Raw genomic sequence first — 16,054 nt, 5'->3', positions numbered from 1 at the left:
CTGACCCTAAGGGCCCAAAAAAAGGCCACTAAAGAGGCCGCATGAAACAGTGCAGACTCAAAATGAGATGCACACACCATGCTCCAAACCCCTTTCAAGCCTCTAAGAATCAAAGGGGAAATAGGGTTCCTCATGTTGGGACTAGGCCCAGCCTCTCTGAACCACCTCTCCAGCATCTTTCGAAGACGAAAGTCTGCTGTTTCTTCCTTATATCCCAATGCCTTACTAGCAAAAGCAAAAGCAGACAGGCGTCCCCTGATGGATCACATGTCCAGTCCCTTACTTTTAAAGGAAACACAGTAGTGGCGCAACTGCTCCATCGGGAGGGGCCAAACAATGTGATACCCTACCTCAGCCCTAAAGTCCTCAAACTGCCGCACAGCACGTTCGTAAGACTTCCTGGTGCTAGGCGCAATGGCTAGGCCTATCGCTCTGCAGGCCTTGGCTCGCCAATCAGCCATAGCTCCTGGGACATTGGCGCTGGCTCTCAATCGGCGTCTGGGGACAGCTGATGGAACCTCTCCATTTGCGAGAGAGAGCGTCTACCACCCTGTTATTTACCCCAGGAACATGCTTGGCTAAAAACAGTATGTTAAGCCACAGACAGCTCAGAGTAAAAGCCCTCACCAGTCTCATAACCCATTGAGATTTGGATGGAAGGGAATTAATGGACCACAGCCATGTTATTGCACCAAAAATGCACTGTGCAATTGGCCATGTAACTCCCCCACAGCCAAACTGCAACCAGAATGGGAAAGAACTCAAGAAACGTGAGATCTCGGTTCACCCTTGCTTGAAACCATGAATCTGGCCATACTTCTGCGCAACAATGTCCACGGAAATAAACCCCAAAACCTAAAGACCCAGCGGCATCAGACATGACCTGGAGCTCCACCTCAAGCCTCATGTCCTCTCTCCAAAAAGAAATCCCATTAAAGGATTCCAAAAATTCCTGCCATACCCTCAAATCCTCCCGCATGCTGCTGGTAACCCTGGTCCTATGCTGAGGCAAGCGCAGGCCTGCCATAGCATCACAAAACCAGCGAAGAAAAGTTCGTCCAGGAGCAACCACTTTGCAAGCAAAGTTCAGAAGCCCAACCAACTGCTGGAGCTCAAGCAGTGTGACCTTTCTCTTAAGAAGGAAGGCATTAATCCTATTCCTTAAATCCGCCACTTTCTGAAAAGGTATTCTGGACAATTGCGCCAGGCTGTCCAGCTCAATCCTCAAGAAGATAAGGCGTTGGGCCAAGCCTTCCGTTTTCTCTTTAGCCAACAGAACCCCCAGTTCTGCGGCCAGCTCAATAAAGCCAGATAGCAACCGTGCACAACGCCCAGTCCCCACAGGACCCACAAAGAGGCAGTAATCGAAATAATGAACAACATCCTGCACACCAACTTTTCCGTGAACCGCCCATTCCAAGAATGTGCTGAAACACTCAAAAGCTGCACATGAGACAGAGCAGCCCATTGGCAAAGCCCTATCCATGTAAAATTGCCCTGCAAAAGTAAAACCTAAAAGCTCAAAATCAGCCGGATGGACAGGGAAAAGGCGAAAAGCAGATTTAATATCGCATTTAACCAACTCTGTCCCCTTATCACAGCATTGAACGATGCCCACGGCCTGATCAAAGCTGGTATACCTAACTGAGTATAATTGCTTGGGAATCCCATCATTAACAGCTGAACCCTTGGGGTAGGAAAGGTGGTGAATCAAATGAAATTCACCAGGTGCCTTTTTTGGCACCACCCCCAAAGGGGAAACCCTAAGGTTAGGCACCGGAGGATTAAGGAATGGGCCCAAAATCCTGCCCTCAGCTAACTCTTTGGCAATCTTATCCTCCACTACATGCTCTAAACCTTTAACAGAACTAAGGTTCCGAGACCGAAATGGGACCCAGGAACCCTGAAAAGGAATTCTAAATCCGAACGTGAAACCATTTAATAAATAAACCCTGTCTGCCCTATGCGGGTACCTACGCAGCCACTGCTCAAGAGGTCCCACCTTTATCGGACTGGGCTTCTTCTACAGTTTGGGAAGTACTCCCACCCCCGCCCTGTCTCTTTTGGCCCTTATGTGGCCGGACTCTGGGGCAGTTGCTAAAGGAGTGCGGGCCGCCACACATGGGGCATTCATGCTTGAACTGACAAGCCTTCCTACTTCACACTCCTTGGGAGCCCAACTCCCAACAAAGCAATCTGGGTTGAACCGCCTGCCCTGCAGAACTGCAGGAAGAAGATGACAAAGCAGAAGAAGTAGCGGATGCCCTAGCAACCAAATGATAACTTTCGGAGCGGTCACCCAAATTAGGCCGTGCCGGGGACATGACCTGAAGCCACAATTGCTGATGGATACGATCCCACTGAATGGAAAGGTACAAAGCAGCCCTCATCCTGAATTCCTCATCATATTGAATCCAGGCTGGGCCACTAAACATCGTATACCCTTTATAAATAATATCCATATACTGGATAAGCGCTGCCACCCGCCAAGGCTGAGCACGCACAATCACTCCAGCATATATAAAAAACCCCGGCAGCCAATTGGCCCAAGTCCGATCCACCTTCTGCTTCTTCAACTTCTCTTTCTTTTTGTCTTCCAGATCCTCTTTATCTTTTTTCTCCAACTCACAGAACAGGAGGGAGAAAATATCAATGTACTTTAGGATCTTGACCTTTGTTGCAGGCAACAAATGATCACCTAAAGGTAAAGCCACATCTCCAAAAGGCATGGCAGCAAAAGGGACTTGCCCCATAGGGAGAAGGAAAACCTCATCCCCCCGAAAAGGAACCTGCAACCCCCTGCTGCCCAGCAGCTGGCCAATTCCCATATGGGCCAAACTGGCCCTGCGACCACACCCAGTTTGCCTGAAGACCCACACCTAGGGTGGAAGATGCGCCTGAACCCCCAGGAGCAATGCCAGGAGCAGTAGGGCAGGACCCAATGCCTCCCAAGGCCAAACAAGCCCGGTATATGTCAGAGAGCTGTCCCCAGCCTTACCCAGCATTCCAGTAGGCACCAGCGCCAATCCAGATGCCGCAGCCCCCGAAGATGGGCCTGATCCCACGTCAGTAGTGCCAATACCCACAGCTCCTCCTGCAACATTTCCAGCAGACCTGCCCTCCAAAATAGACAACCTAGTTAAGATATCTGCCTGAAATGCCATTTTGGAGACCTTCCACGCTCCCAAACCTTGCAAAGAAGAAACACCGGATGCTTGCTCCAGGGCCTGCAGCCTTTGCAAGATAGCTGCGTTCACCTCATCTTCCCCTTCCTCATCTGAAGAGGACCTTAGGAGCTTTTTGTGCCGGCTGTTTGCCCTTGGATTTCCCCGTCCCCTTTCGCCCAGACATCTTCCAACAGCAAGGACAGATGAAACTCACAACACCACCCAAAAATAGCCCTTGCAAGCTATCTATGGAATTAGCCCCCTTTCAACCACCCCTAAGATGGCCACCACTTCAAAAAGATCAGCCCCTAAAATTGCCTCCTCCTAATGAAAGAGAGGGGAAAATAAAATGGCTGCCAAGCCAATGAGGGGGGAGTGAACCAATGTGGCAGCCACCAATTAAAGCTCTAAAAAATCCCCATGAACCAACAGGCCACCCAGCACAAACCGCAAGTTCAGCCTGACTGAATTAAAAAAGAGGGTGGGGAGCCACATGAGGTACTCGAGTGGGGGGTGGGATGGGCTTAAAACCGACCGCGTAGAGCTGTGTTGTCCCCGAAGGCCCGCTCTAAACTGGCCACCGCCACCAGGCCCAGGCTTCGCAACTGCCTCTGACGAAACCGACCGATAGGGTCCAAGCGGGAGCAAGAAACGCTCCCACGACCCTACTCAGGCTTAATCCCTCCTTGCTGGCTCAAAGCACCTCCAGATGCTCCAACTGAGCCGAGCTTCACTGAGGGACTGAACAATGGGGACGGAGGTCTGGCCATTACTATGCCCAAGCCCCACCCCCTCAGCAGCATGCCTAAACAGGCCATTGAAGTCCTCCATTATCCTCCAGGGAGGCAAATTGATTTCCAGCAGCCGAGCCGCTATGCAGCCGGCTGCAGGAAATTTACTGGAGACATGTCTCCAAACCTCTTTCCTCATCATACCCCAAATCCTATTAGGCTAGTTTGGCATGGGTGGCAGCATAATTAACAGCATGGCCTCTACCCAAAGATGGCTGCTATAGAGTGAACAATGTGTACTGAACACGTTTATCCCTCCCACTCTTCTGCCATTCATGGCAGAGCAGGCTTGTTACTGCTATGCCAAATACCCTTGCCTGCTGCTGCAGGGAACTTGCTAAGTTTGGTTTTTTTCCTCCCTGTTCCCAAAGAAGACACCCTCCTCCTCCAGTATCAGCAGTTGGAATGAGGGATGTCTCTTGGCGTTTCGGCTCCTGCCAAGGGCTGTTGTTCACCTATTCTGTTGGAACAATATCTTTCCCTTTTGCACTACAGTGTTATTTTTCCTTATAGAACAAAGAGCTGTAAGCATTTCAGCTGGGAATGTATTATTTATTTATTAAATTTGCATCCTTGTTTTCCATTGGTATGCTCAACATGGCTGACAAAACAAAGTTCTACAAAGAAATTACATTGAATTAGTACAAAGTAGAAATCTGAGGACTGGCTCTTCCATCTGCAGCTGGAAACTGAGTCAAGTTGCCAGAGAAGAGATGGCTAATGAAGGAATGGATGGAATCAAGTTCTTGTGTCCTTCCATCTATTCTGGCAGTTGATGTTATCCATGTCAACAGCACAGATGGTGAATGAAAGTGAGCTTTAGCTCTTCCCTCTGCTAGAGGGTTGCCAATCCTCAGGTGAGGGCAGGGGATCCCCCAGTTTGGAGGCCCTCCCCCCTGTTCAGGGTCATCAGAAAAATGACGGGCTTATAGCTGGGTTTGTAAACGTCAGTTTCTACAAATTATGGTTTGCTGTAGCATCTGAATTCATATACCACATATCCTTCAGGGTCATCAATCCTCAGGTGAGGAGAGGGGATCCCCCAGTTTAGAAGCCCTCTTCCCACTTCAGGGTCATCAGAAAGCAGGGGTGGGGGGGAGGAAATGTCTGCTGCGCACTCAGTTATTCCCTATGGAGACTGATTCCCAAAGGGTGTAATGGAGAATTGATCTGTGGGTATCTGGGGCTCTGGGGGAGCTGTTTTCTGAGGTAGAGGCATAGCATCCAGTGCCTTTCCCCACAATACCCTCCAAGTTTCAAAAGGATTGGACCAGGGGGTCTAATTCTATGAGCCCCAATAGAAGGTGCCCCTATCCTTCATTATTTCCAATGGAGCGAAGGCATTTAAAAGGTCCCTTTAAATGTGATGGCCAGAACTCCCTTTGGAGTTCAATTATGCTTGCCATAACCTTGCCCCTGGCTCCACCCCAATGTCTCCTGACTCCACCCCCAAAGTTCCCAGATATATATTTCTTTAATTCAACTTGGCAATCCTACTCTGCTACAGGATAGGTACCCCAAAATAAATAATTTGCTTCTAAAGGCCCACTTCCTGCAAGTCTCTGTAGCTGGTGTGTAAGCTGTCTTGGAATACCAAACACCATCCTATGACTGCTGTTTAACGCTAACTCTCTTCCTTGGCTTACCAAAGACTGACTTTTATGTCCGCTCTGTCCTTTGTATGTCAAATCAAGTCATTGCCTACTTTGCTTGTTTTTCGTGTGGTGCTAAATGCCTTCCAGTGCTTGCTTTATAACACTGCCTGCCTTTGGAGTTGCGAAACATCAGCTTCTGTGAATGAGAATTTAAATTGCCTTTAAAACTGAAGTTTTCATCCTATCTGTCTGAAATTTGGAAGGAAAGGTCTCTTGGGTGAGAAGTATAGTTGCTGAAAATTCTTTCCCAGTTGAATGGAAGATAAAATAATTAGAGAAGATGGAACTATAAGTGTTTCTTATTAAACCAATGTTCTTTATCATGAATGAAATAAATACAATATCTAAAAATTTAAACAACTGAAATGAAACAAAAAATGAAAATAATTATGCACCCTATCAGAGTGTCCCGGGAACCAGAGTGCCCCGGTCAAAGCCAAGATTGCTTTTTAAACAATGTGCAGGATTTAGTATGAAAATGCATTTTGTTCATCATTTTAAAACTTGCTACAGATTTTTTTTTTCTGTGTCTCTGTCTTAAAGGTCCTCTTCATTGGTTATGTTCAGTACAGTGATGTTGATTATAAGACTGCCAGCTGGCTTCAGACCGCAGCAGTGGCCTAAGAATGTTAACAGGGAGATTTAAACAATTTCACTAATGTACTAGAGTCAATGAAATTGCTTAGCCTGTAATTGAAAGCAGTGTTAAATACTCATGACAGGTTTAGCCTTGCATAACCTCAACGAATAGGGAACACTAAGAGCTGTAGTTACTGCAGTCGACTTGGTCTACCACTAGGTGACATTACTTAACTTAGAGAATATGGAAGCATGCACAAATAGATACAAATCGAAAGTACCACCACACACACATACACAAATACAAAGGGGAGAGAGAGAGAAATACCTTAGATCTTTTTAGCACCCAAAGCTAAATTAAAATAGTGCCCACTCTTTTATCTGTATTGGAAAAAGTGGTTTCATGTCCCTTGAACAGTTCCCCTTGAACAGTTCCCCAAACACCATCAGTTTCTGCTAGAGTCTGTAATTTGTTTTTCCCAGTCCAGAAATGAGTCCTGATCCCCAAAAGCCAAAGGGCTTCAGGAATGCATCCTGATACTGCTCATCACCTGCAACCTTCTGATCTCGTAGTTCATCATCTGCCATTATAAAATGAATGCTGTTGTCTGGCCTTATGTTGCATCTTTTTTACAGCATTAGGTCCTGTTTCTTTTGCTTCTTTCTTTTTAAAAATGTTATTCCAGTTCGGGATTAACCTTTCTTAGGTTGCACAGTAAATGCTTGATTATTGCAGCAGTTTTTTAATCATTGACCACATACATATTTCAGTCTGTATTCAAACCTACTTGAGTAGGGCAAGTGACTCGCCAATGTGAAAAAATTAACTATGGTAAGTTGCCATCGCGAGGTCCATATTCTCAAGTGGCAACTGGTATATTTAAGATACCATCCTTTATGTCTAAGGCTCTTCATTTATTATCAATAAAAATGCTGCTTGTAATATCCTAAACATAAAAAAAGCAAAATATGCTCTTATCCTGGAATACTCTTCTTTTGAATAATCCTTGTATTAGAGAGGATAGTCACAGAATTTTTGGGAGTTTCACTGATTTGTTCATCATGTTAATGATCCTGTCACATTCATTTTGTAATTATTACTGATGCTGAAAACATGCATTTTAATATGCCAGCAGTTCTTCACTCTTTTTCACTCAAGCTGTAAAATTTTGGGGTCAACAGTCACTGCGCAGAAGTGATTAAATCAATGAGATTGCTTCCTGAAGTTACCAATGATTCTGTGGGACTAAACTGCACTGAGTGGTTGTATTGTTTCTTTATAATATTTGTGCAGCCTGTCTGAGTGAGTACTTAGGTAAATGGGCTCCTGGATCAAGATGAAAATGTACTTAAGACAGCCTCCTTTGTTCATTAGACTGTTCGTGTATTACCAATAAGATCACTCAGTTCAAAAGTACATCTAAGTAAGTTAATGTTTAGAAACCCAGGTGTCTGAATACTAGTAGAGTTTTCTCTAAGAACATAAGAGAAGCCATGTTGGATCGGGCCAATGGCCCATCCAGTCCAACACTCTGTGGCACACAGTGGTCAAAAAACCCAGGCGCCATCAGGAGGTCTATCAGTGGGGCTGTAAGCCAAATTGCCCTCAATGAGAGGATTGGAAAAATATAAATGGTTTTTATTATAAAAATCGGTCAAGCATACAAGGAAATAAATTTCATTCAACACGCATACAGAGCTAAGAAAATTTGAAGGAAATTGATAGGGGTAACACGAAGGGAAAACACGGACAATGTGATACTTCACCTATCGTAGTCTTCAGTTGAAGCTCCAATAGCAACAAAAAAATGAAAGGGGAGTAAGACATGGCCAGTGTATCTTACTATCGGGGACCTGAATCTGACAAGCTTTTGGGGGTGAATCTATACAGAAGGGTAGGAATACTGTCAGATGCACACCAGAGGAGCCATGGGTCAGATCTTTTAAGGACTATCATGTACCCTCAGGGGGGTGAGGTCAGATGACCCATGACACAGGGGTCAGGTGTGCTATGATGCTGGGACATGTGGTATGTGACCTCAGAAAAGCAGAGGCTCCATGGTGACGTTTGGAAAGTAATGGGTTAATGGACTTATCACAACTGAACAAAGTTATCTAATGTGACAGTATAGGGCCGAATTGTTATCTAAAGTGACCCTTGACTTACACAATGGCATTGGTCTCCAGGTTTGGCTTGGTCTTTGTCATTGACTCATCTTGACTGACACAGTCTTTTGTGTGATGTTCAGCTTAAAATGGCTGGCAGGATGCACATGTAGATAAGCTTGATTGCTTTATGGAAATGTCCAGGTTACACATTGAGTACATGGGTCTCTTGCTTTGCTCTTATGGCATCCCAAAGATGCAGGACGATGATCACAAATCCTGTTAGCCCTTTTAATGGCTTCCATCAGGAGGGCTGAAAACCCCATAGCTGGATAGCTCATGTTGGTCGCACAACCTCATGTTCCGCAGAACCAGAGATTTGCACACGATAGCTAGCTGGGAGTCCTTGCTGAGTTAGGACCTGTCTGTGGGAGCATTGCCTTGAGGACTGAGGTCCAAAAAGCTCACATAGGCCTGGCAGGAAGCTGGCAGCTTGGCCTATGTCCGAGTGTAGATGTGTGTGAGAACTAAAAGTCCAGAAAACATGATGTCTGTGTAGAATGGAGAGGGGGCTTTGTCTCACACGGCCAGGACACTAGAAGCCTTCACATTGTTGCCCCTCCCAAGCACCAAGCACTTTACTCTAGATCAGTAAAGGCTGCAATCTGCATCCAAGTGAAAAACTGATTTTTATATATATAAAGGACGCAGGACTTCAATCTTAATATTGAGGGAATGAGTACTTTCAGCGCTATCCTAAAAATACTTCCCTAAGGTTAGCTCCTTTTAATAGACCTATGTAGGATTCTAAGTAGGCCCGATTAAGATGGCATGGTTAGTTGCTGAGTTAATGCATGGTTCTCTGATGTCTGTGACTTATATAAGAAAAGGAGAAGGGGAAACCTATGGGCATAATCCATGGCATCTGATGTGAGAGATTTGAGAATATGCTAAACTTTCTCATTGAAATCAATGGGACTGACAAATTCATCAATTCATTCATTTAGTTCATTTGTACCCTGCTTTTCTCCCCAAAAGAGCCCTGTAGTGCAGAGTGATAAAGCTGCAGTACTGCGGTCTGAACTCTCTGCTCACGACCTGAGTTCGATTCCAGTGGAAGCTGGGTTCAGGTAGTCGGCTCAAGGTTGACTCAGCCATCCATCCTTCCGAGGTCGGTAAAATGAGTACCCAGCTTGCTGGGGGGGAAGTGTAGATGACTGGGGAAGGCAATGGCAAATCACCCCGTAAAACGTCTGCTGTGAAAATGTTGTGAAAGCAACGTCCTCCCAGAGTTGGAAATGACTGGTACTTGCACAAGGGACTACCTTTACCTTTTTTTCCTCCCCAATGGGGACTCAAAGCAACTTACTTCATTCTCCTCTCATCCATTTTATCATCACAACAGCCTTGTGAGGTAGGTTGGGCTCTTAATTTGGAATAGATTATGTGCTTTGTTTTGTATTGATTTTTTTCCTGACCTTTGTTGAAGTGTTGAAATTTGTCCTGCAAAGACTGTGAGAAGTTCATTTGTCAAGGAATTAGTAAACTATGCTATTTAAAAATATAGTATTTACTTTAGGGAAAGACTAGACTTTTCTCCTAGTTATGCCATTTAAAGGCGGAAGGTCATCTTACATTTGCATACAAGTTACTGTTATGTCCAGTAAATTTTGGGGAGGTAATACAACTTCTTCAGGGAGGTTATCTTACATTCAGGATCATCTTCCTTTTTAGTAACTATGATAACCAAAGATAGATTAAGAATGATGGTTGCAAAGGCATGAATGTGTTTTAAATTTTTATTTTCTAGGGGGAGGTGATATTGAATATTTAGATTTCTACAAACCAGTAGTGTGGTTCTGGATCCTTGTGGGCCTTGCATACTTTGCTGCTGTCCTGAGCATGATTGGTGATTGGCTAAGAGTCATATCCAAAAAGACCAAGGAAGAGGTAAGCAATTATTGCAGAATTTATATTAGAACAGACTTATTTCCCTTAAAAGTTATTTTCCCTTTCATTTTCACAAATAGTATACTAGTTAGTATTTCCATTTTAATTGCATCTTTTATCAGACATTATTGCAAGGGCATGTTCCTGTATTGCAAAATACATTAGTCTTGAAGTTGCTTAATAGAATCATATGTGGTTCCCTCTCCACAAGAAGAAGATGCCATCAAGTCACAATTGACTCATGGTGACCCAATTCCTGGGGCTTCCTGACAAGAGAGGAGCAGAAGTTTGCCATTGCCTTCCTCTCCATAGCAACCTAGTCTTCCTTTGTGGTCTCTCATTCAAGTACCAATGAGGGCTGATCCTGCTTAGCCTGAGCTAAGCTGGTCTATTTGGGCTGAATCTATCCACTAACACAATACCAAATTGTTGAAGCCAAGTACAAACCAATAAATTTACAGAGGATTCTAACAATTAAAGAATTGTTTATGTCTTCTTTAATAGATTTATACTATTGGGGGGTATTTTAGTTTATTGTACCCAAAGTTTATAATCAGTTTTGCCAGAGAGTGCTAACTGTGGCTACCATTCTACCTCAATTACATTTCCCTTTCCAAGTTTTATCCATGAAATTTCAAAAATGTAACAACAGAAATTCCCATGTGACAATGAAAATAGCAAAGAATGTTGGCATTCTGGAAAGCTGTAATTGAAAACCAGTAATTGCCTTATAGCAAGATTCAGCAGTTGGATTGATTTACAATAGAACTGCTTCTTCCCCCACATGAGATTTACTGTTCCTTTAAGCCAAGCACTGCTCACTGCAGAGCTTGGAAAAACAGCAACTATAAGCAAGTGGTGCTAAAGGAATAATTACTAAAAGCACTTAATTGCTTTTTAGATATATCTGCTTTTACTGAAGTGATATGTTACAGGTGACAATGCTTCACAAGACGATGTAGATAACAGTTTAAGGGAATAAATGAGGACAAGTAATATGGCTACCATTTCCCCCCCAACAGGGCTAAAAGAAGCTTGATGTTTTTTGTGAAAACACAGTGTGGGGAGACTTAAACTTTCTCTTCTCCTCATGAAGGAGGGGCTGTGGCTCAGAAGATCCTGGCTTCAGTCCCCAGCATCTCCAGTTAAAAAAGGTAGTAGGTGATGTGAAAGACCTATGCCTGAGACCCTGGAGAGCTGCTGCCAGTCAGAGTAGACAATACTGACTTTGATGAGTCAGTGGATTGATTCAGTACAGCTTCTTATGTTCATGCTATTTTCCTGCTTGAAAAAGCAAGCCCAGGAAGCATATTTATAAGAACTGTGCATATTTTGACCCTGTAAAAAAGCCAGAGAGCAATGTTCCATTAAAAAATGTGTTCTCCACTTAATAAAGTGTTGCAAAGTTGTTATAGACACTAGAATTGGAGTAAGTTATGCTGATGCAAGGATGTGTGCATTTATTTCTATGTATTCTATTCAAGGGTACTATTAAGAATGAGTCCAGTCTCATTGAATGTGCATATAATTCAGAGGGCTGATGTTTTCTTAACTGTCATATTCTTAAAATTTAGTGTAACTTACAGAATGGATCCGTTTAAGACTATTTCTAAAAGTGGCAGCATTTTCACAGGTCTTTGTCTTTGAAATAGTTGGTGCAAATTGCAAATACAAGAAAAACAATAGTTTTGTTACATTTTGTGTAAATGTAATAAAGTAAATGCACTCTTGATCCCTGAGATATCACATATTACAATATCCATGGAGTATATTAAAGATTTGTGGAACCCCTTGTTTTGTAATAAGTGTCACAATCTGTATTTTGTCCCATATTTATGGACCATTAATCCACCTTCAAAAAGATACTACTCACCTATTCTCATTCTGAGGCATGTGTATGCATTTGACAGCACATACACACACACTCATTTCACTTTGCATTTTTTTACAGGGACAGTGGCTATGTTATTTTAATTAAAATGTCATTGAGTTTTAACAAATAGCTTGTTTTCTTAGAAGTGGGAAAAGGAAATCTGTTCTTAATCTACAGATCATATATTGCTTTTCAACATAAATTGCTTAGGTAGTGTTCACTTCTTCCCTTAGCTGACCATCCCTTAGCAGACCACTTCTTCCCTTAGCTGACTTATTTGCATTTTTAATAGAAAGTGCTATGTTTTGCCAAATATATTTATGTCATTAATCATGAATGTATTTTCTATTTCTAGTTGCATTATTTGGTTAGGAAGTTCTAATATGAGTCCCCTACATTTTTTTAGTTAATTTATTTCCATGAAAATCTGATATCTAGTTAATAATGGAACATTAACCTGAAAGATTTTGTTCTTATACACATTTAAAAGAATATTATAAAATGTAGGGGATAGACATGTTAATCTGATCTCCATTTTTAGCATATACTCAGGGGTGCTAAACTTGATTGTCCCATGTCATTGAGATGAATCTTCTTGAAGTTTTTTTCCCCACAAACTCAGCATGGAAATGAATGGGAATCACTTAGCTGTTTGGCAGAACATGCATAGGAATTTTAATTAAAATGGCTGTTCCATTAGGATGGTATTCAACAGGGCTTTTTTTGAGCAGGAATGCACAGGAACACAGTTCCGGCTGGCTTGGCATCAAGGTGTGTGGCCCAATATGCAAATGAGTTCCTGCTGGGCTTTTACTACAAAAAAGCCCTGTGTGAAACAATGGTGACATCAGGGGCCGTAGCCTAATATGAAAATGAGTTCCTGCTGGGCTTTTTCTACAACCCCTCTCCCCAGGTATTCAATCTATACAACCTTCATCATCCCCCACCACATCATGCAGGACTGTATGGCTTATAGGAGGCAGCAGTGACCATGGGGAGTGTGTCGAGGAGGTTGTCCCACCCCTTGCAAGAGCATGCATGTACAAACACTGGATAATACACCAGTCCACTTCCACTGTGACATTAGTATTTATTTGTTTATCGTCTGTCTTTTTCATTAAGATGTAAATGGTAGCAGGGAGGATTATCAAATCCTTTTTATCAAATAGGAGTATGCACTTTAAAAAATCATTTTCAATGTCAGATCCAGATTTCTGGTGAGGCATCTTTTCTGTTATCTCAAATTTCTGGGTTGTCCTTATCAGTTCAGGATTCCTTTCCATTTTGGGGTGCTGGAACAACTGTTTGGAAATGTCTTGTCCCTTTCAGTTATAAAGTGCTATTATTTCTTATGAGATTACAGCTGGCCTCCAGAGTTCCAGAGGATACATCTACTCTCATAGAAAATAAAGGCTCTCTTAAATTTAAAGGGGCAAGGTGCTGCCAAATAGCTGAGCCAACTAACTGTTTATGTCCGCTAGACCTTCCACCAAATCCTTTTAAAGTTTAAAAGAAAAGGATGGACCTAGACGAACTAGGCAACATTGGTCCATCAGTTAGAGCAGAGTCCACCCTAACAGCTAGAATATGGCTTATAATAATAATAATAATAATAATAATAATAATAAATTTTATTTGTACCCCGCCCTCCCCCGCCGAAGCAGGCTCAGGGCGGCTAACAATACGGTGACCAATGGTGCACCAACAATAAAACAGTTACACTAGAAACATTAAATTAACATTAAACTAACCTTAAAAGCCTGAATTAAAACAATTAACTAAAACATTTTATGACGCTATCCTTGACACTCTTCTAGTTGATGCTGATGGCGGATTTTCAGTTATTCATAAGCTAATTTAAAAAGGGTGGTCTTGCAGGCCCTGCGGAACTGATCAAGGTTCCGCAGGGCCCGCACCTCCTCTGGGAGTTGGTTCCAGAGATGTGGGGCTGCGGCCGAAAAGGCCCGAGAGCGAGTATTTTGTAGTTTAATTTGTCTTGGCCCAGGGGTAGTCAGTCTGTTCTTTCCTACTGACCTCAGTGCTCTCTGGGGTTCATACGGGGAGAGACGGTCCCTCAGGTAGGCTGGTCCTCGGCCATATAGGGCTTTAAAGGTGATAACCAGCACTTTGTACTGGACCCGGTATACAATCGGTAACCAGTGCAGTTCGCGTAGCCCCGGCCGCACATGTTCCCATCTTGGGAGACCAAGTAACAGCCTGGCCGCTGCGTTCTGCACTAGCTGTAACTTCCGGGTCCGGCACAGAGGCAGCCCCATGTAGAGGGCGTTACAGTAGTCCAATCGTGAGGTGACCGTCGCATGGATCACCGTTGCTAGGTCCCGACGCTCCAGGAAAGGGGCCAACTGCTTTGCCCGCCTCAGATGGAAGAAAGCTGACTTGGCAGTGGCTGTTATCTGGGCCTCCATTGATAATGAAGGCTCCAGTAAAACACCCAGACTCTTCACCTGCTGCGCCGCCTTTAGCTGCACACCATCGAAGGTCGGGAGGGATATTTCCCTCCCTGGAGCGCCGCGACCCACACAGAGAACCTCTGTCTTTGCCGGATTCAGCTTCAGCCCACTCAGTCTAAGCCACGTTGCAATAGCCTGTAACGCCCGATCCAGGTCTTCCGGGGGGGAGGCGGGCCGGCCGTCCATTAGCAGATAGAGCTGGGTGTCATCCGCATATTGGTGGCAGCCCAGCCCAAACCTCCTGGCAATCTGGGCAAGGGGGCGCATATAGATGTTGAATAACATCGGGGAGAGGACTGCTCCCTGAGGCACCCCACAATCTAGTGTGCGCCTCTGGGATCGTTCACCCCCGATCGCCACCCTTTGTCCCCGACCCATGAGGAAAGAGGAGAGCCATTGTAAAGCAGACCCCTTAACCCCAATGTCGGCGAGGCGGTGGATCAGTAGCCGATGGTCGACCGTATCAAATGCAGCCGACAGATCTAATAACATCAGCACTGCTACACCGCCTCGATCCAGTTGCCGTAGACTCCCATGAGGCTTGGTCTACAAGTGGTAGGCCAGGTCTCACCCCTACTCACACCCAAGGAGGGAGGAAGTGGCAGCCTGCCTGCTCTGGCCCATGCCAACCTAGGATTGCCAGCTCCAGATTGGGAATACCTGGAGATTTTGGGGGTGGAGCCTGAGGAAGGCAGGGTTTGGAGAGGGGAGGGACCACAACAGGGTACAATTGCCATACAGACCACCTTCCAAAGCAGCTATTTTCCCCAGGTGAACTGATCCCTGTCACCTGGAGCTCAGTTGCAATAGCAGAAAATTTCCAGCCATCACCTGGAGGTTAGCAACCCTATTTGCCAGCCCCAACCTTTCAAAGGAGGGAGGAGGAAATAGTCTGGCTGCTGAGCCAGCTGGCTGCTATTCTGTCTGTACCACATGAGGGCTGGGCAAGCTGTTGTCTTTCCAGTCACGGGACTGGAGGCTATTGGTTTACCAGAAAAAGTCCCAGTGGTCATAATGGCCTGTCTGCCCCCACAGTTATCAAAAGAAGAGCTGAGGAACTCCAGCTGTGTGTTCCTAGCAGCTTCTGTCAATGCAAGGAGACTCACAACATGATAGGGATGCTCTGTCCTCAGGCAGATTTTGGAGATAGCAGAATATAAATCTTTTAAATGAATATAGTCAACAGTTTTAGCCACTTTGTCCAGAATGGAGATCAGTTGCCAGTGATGTTTTAGGGAGTTTAAAGTCAGTTAGCCATGTGCTCTAGCACCTAAAAATGAAATGTAACTACCTTCAGGGTTTGAATTAATCCTGTATAATACACAAAATGCACTGTGACTTGACAGGCGCTGTAGAACAAAATGGCACCAGATCTTGTTTGTTCAGCTGATCGTTGTGCTTTTACATTATTGTCTTTGTTACATCTGTAACCTAAACAAATGTATTCATTGTTACTCTCTCG

The 16,054-nt window shown here is 44.2% G+C and overlaps 1 protein-coding gene across 3 annotated transcripts in view; it reads left to right on the top strand.

The window, feature by feature from the left end:
• The window catches only part of KCNK2 (potassium two pore domain channel subfamily K member 2), a 268,253-nt gene that overhangs the window by 196,349 nt on the left and 55,850 nt on the right, over positions 1–16,054 (top strand). For all 3 annotated transcript variants that reach the window (XM_060246797.1, XM_060246807.1, XM_060246815.1), the window contains exon 6: positions 10,109–10,248. In XM_060246797.1, coding sequence (XP_060102780.1) covers positions 10,109–10,248 — 140 coding nt within the window. The remainder of the gene's footprint in view (positions 1–10,108; positions 10,249–16,054) is intronic.

The sequence above is a fragment of the Heteronotia binoei genome, chromosome 1 (genome assembly GCF_032191835.1).
Source record: "Heteronotia binoei isolate CCM8104 ecotype False Entrance Well chromosome 1, APGP_CSIRO_Hbin_v1, whole genome shotgun sequence".
NCBI classification, from domain to species: Eukaryota; Metazoa; Chordata; class Lepidosauria; order Squamata; family Gekkonidae; genus Heteronotia; species Heteronotia binoei.
This window is presented reverse-complemented; position numbering and strand designations above follow the sequence as displayed.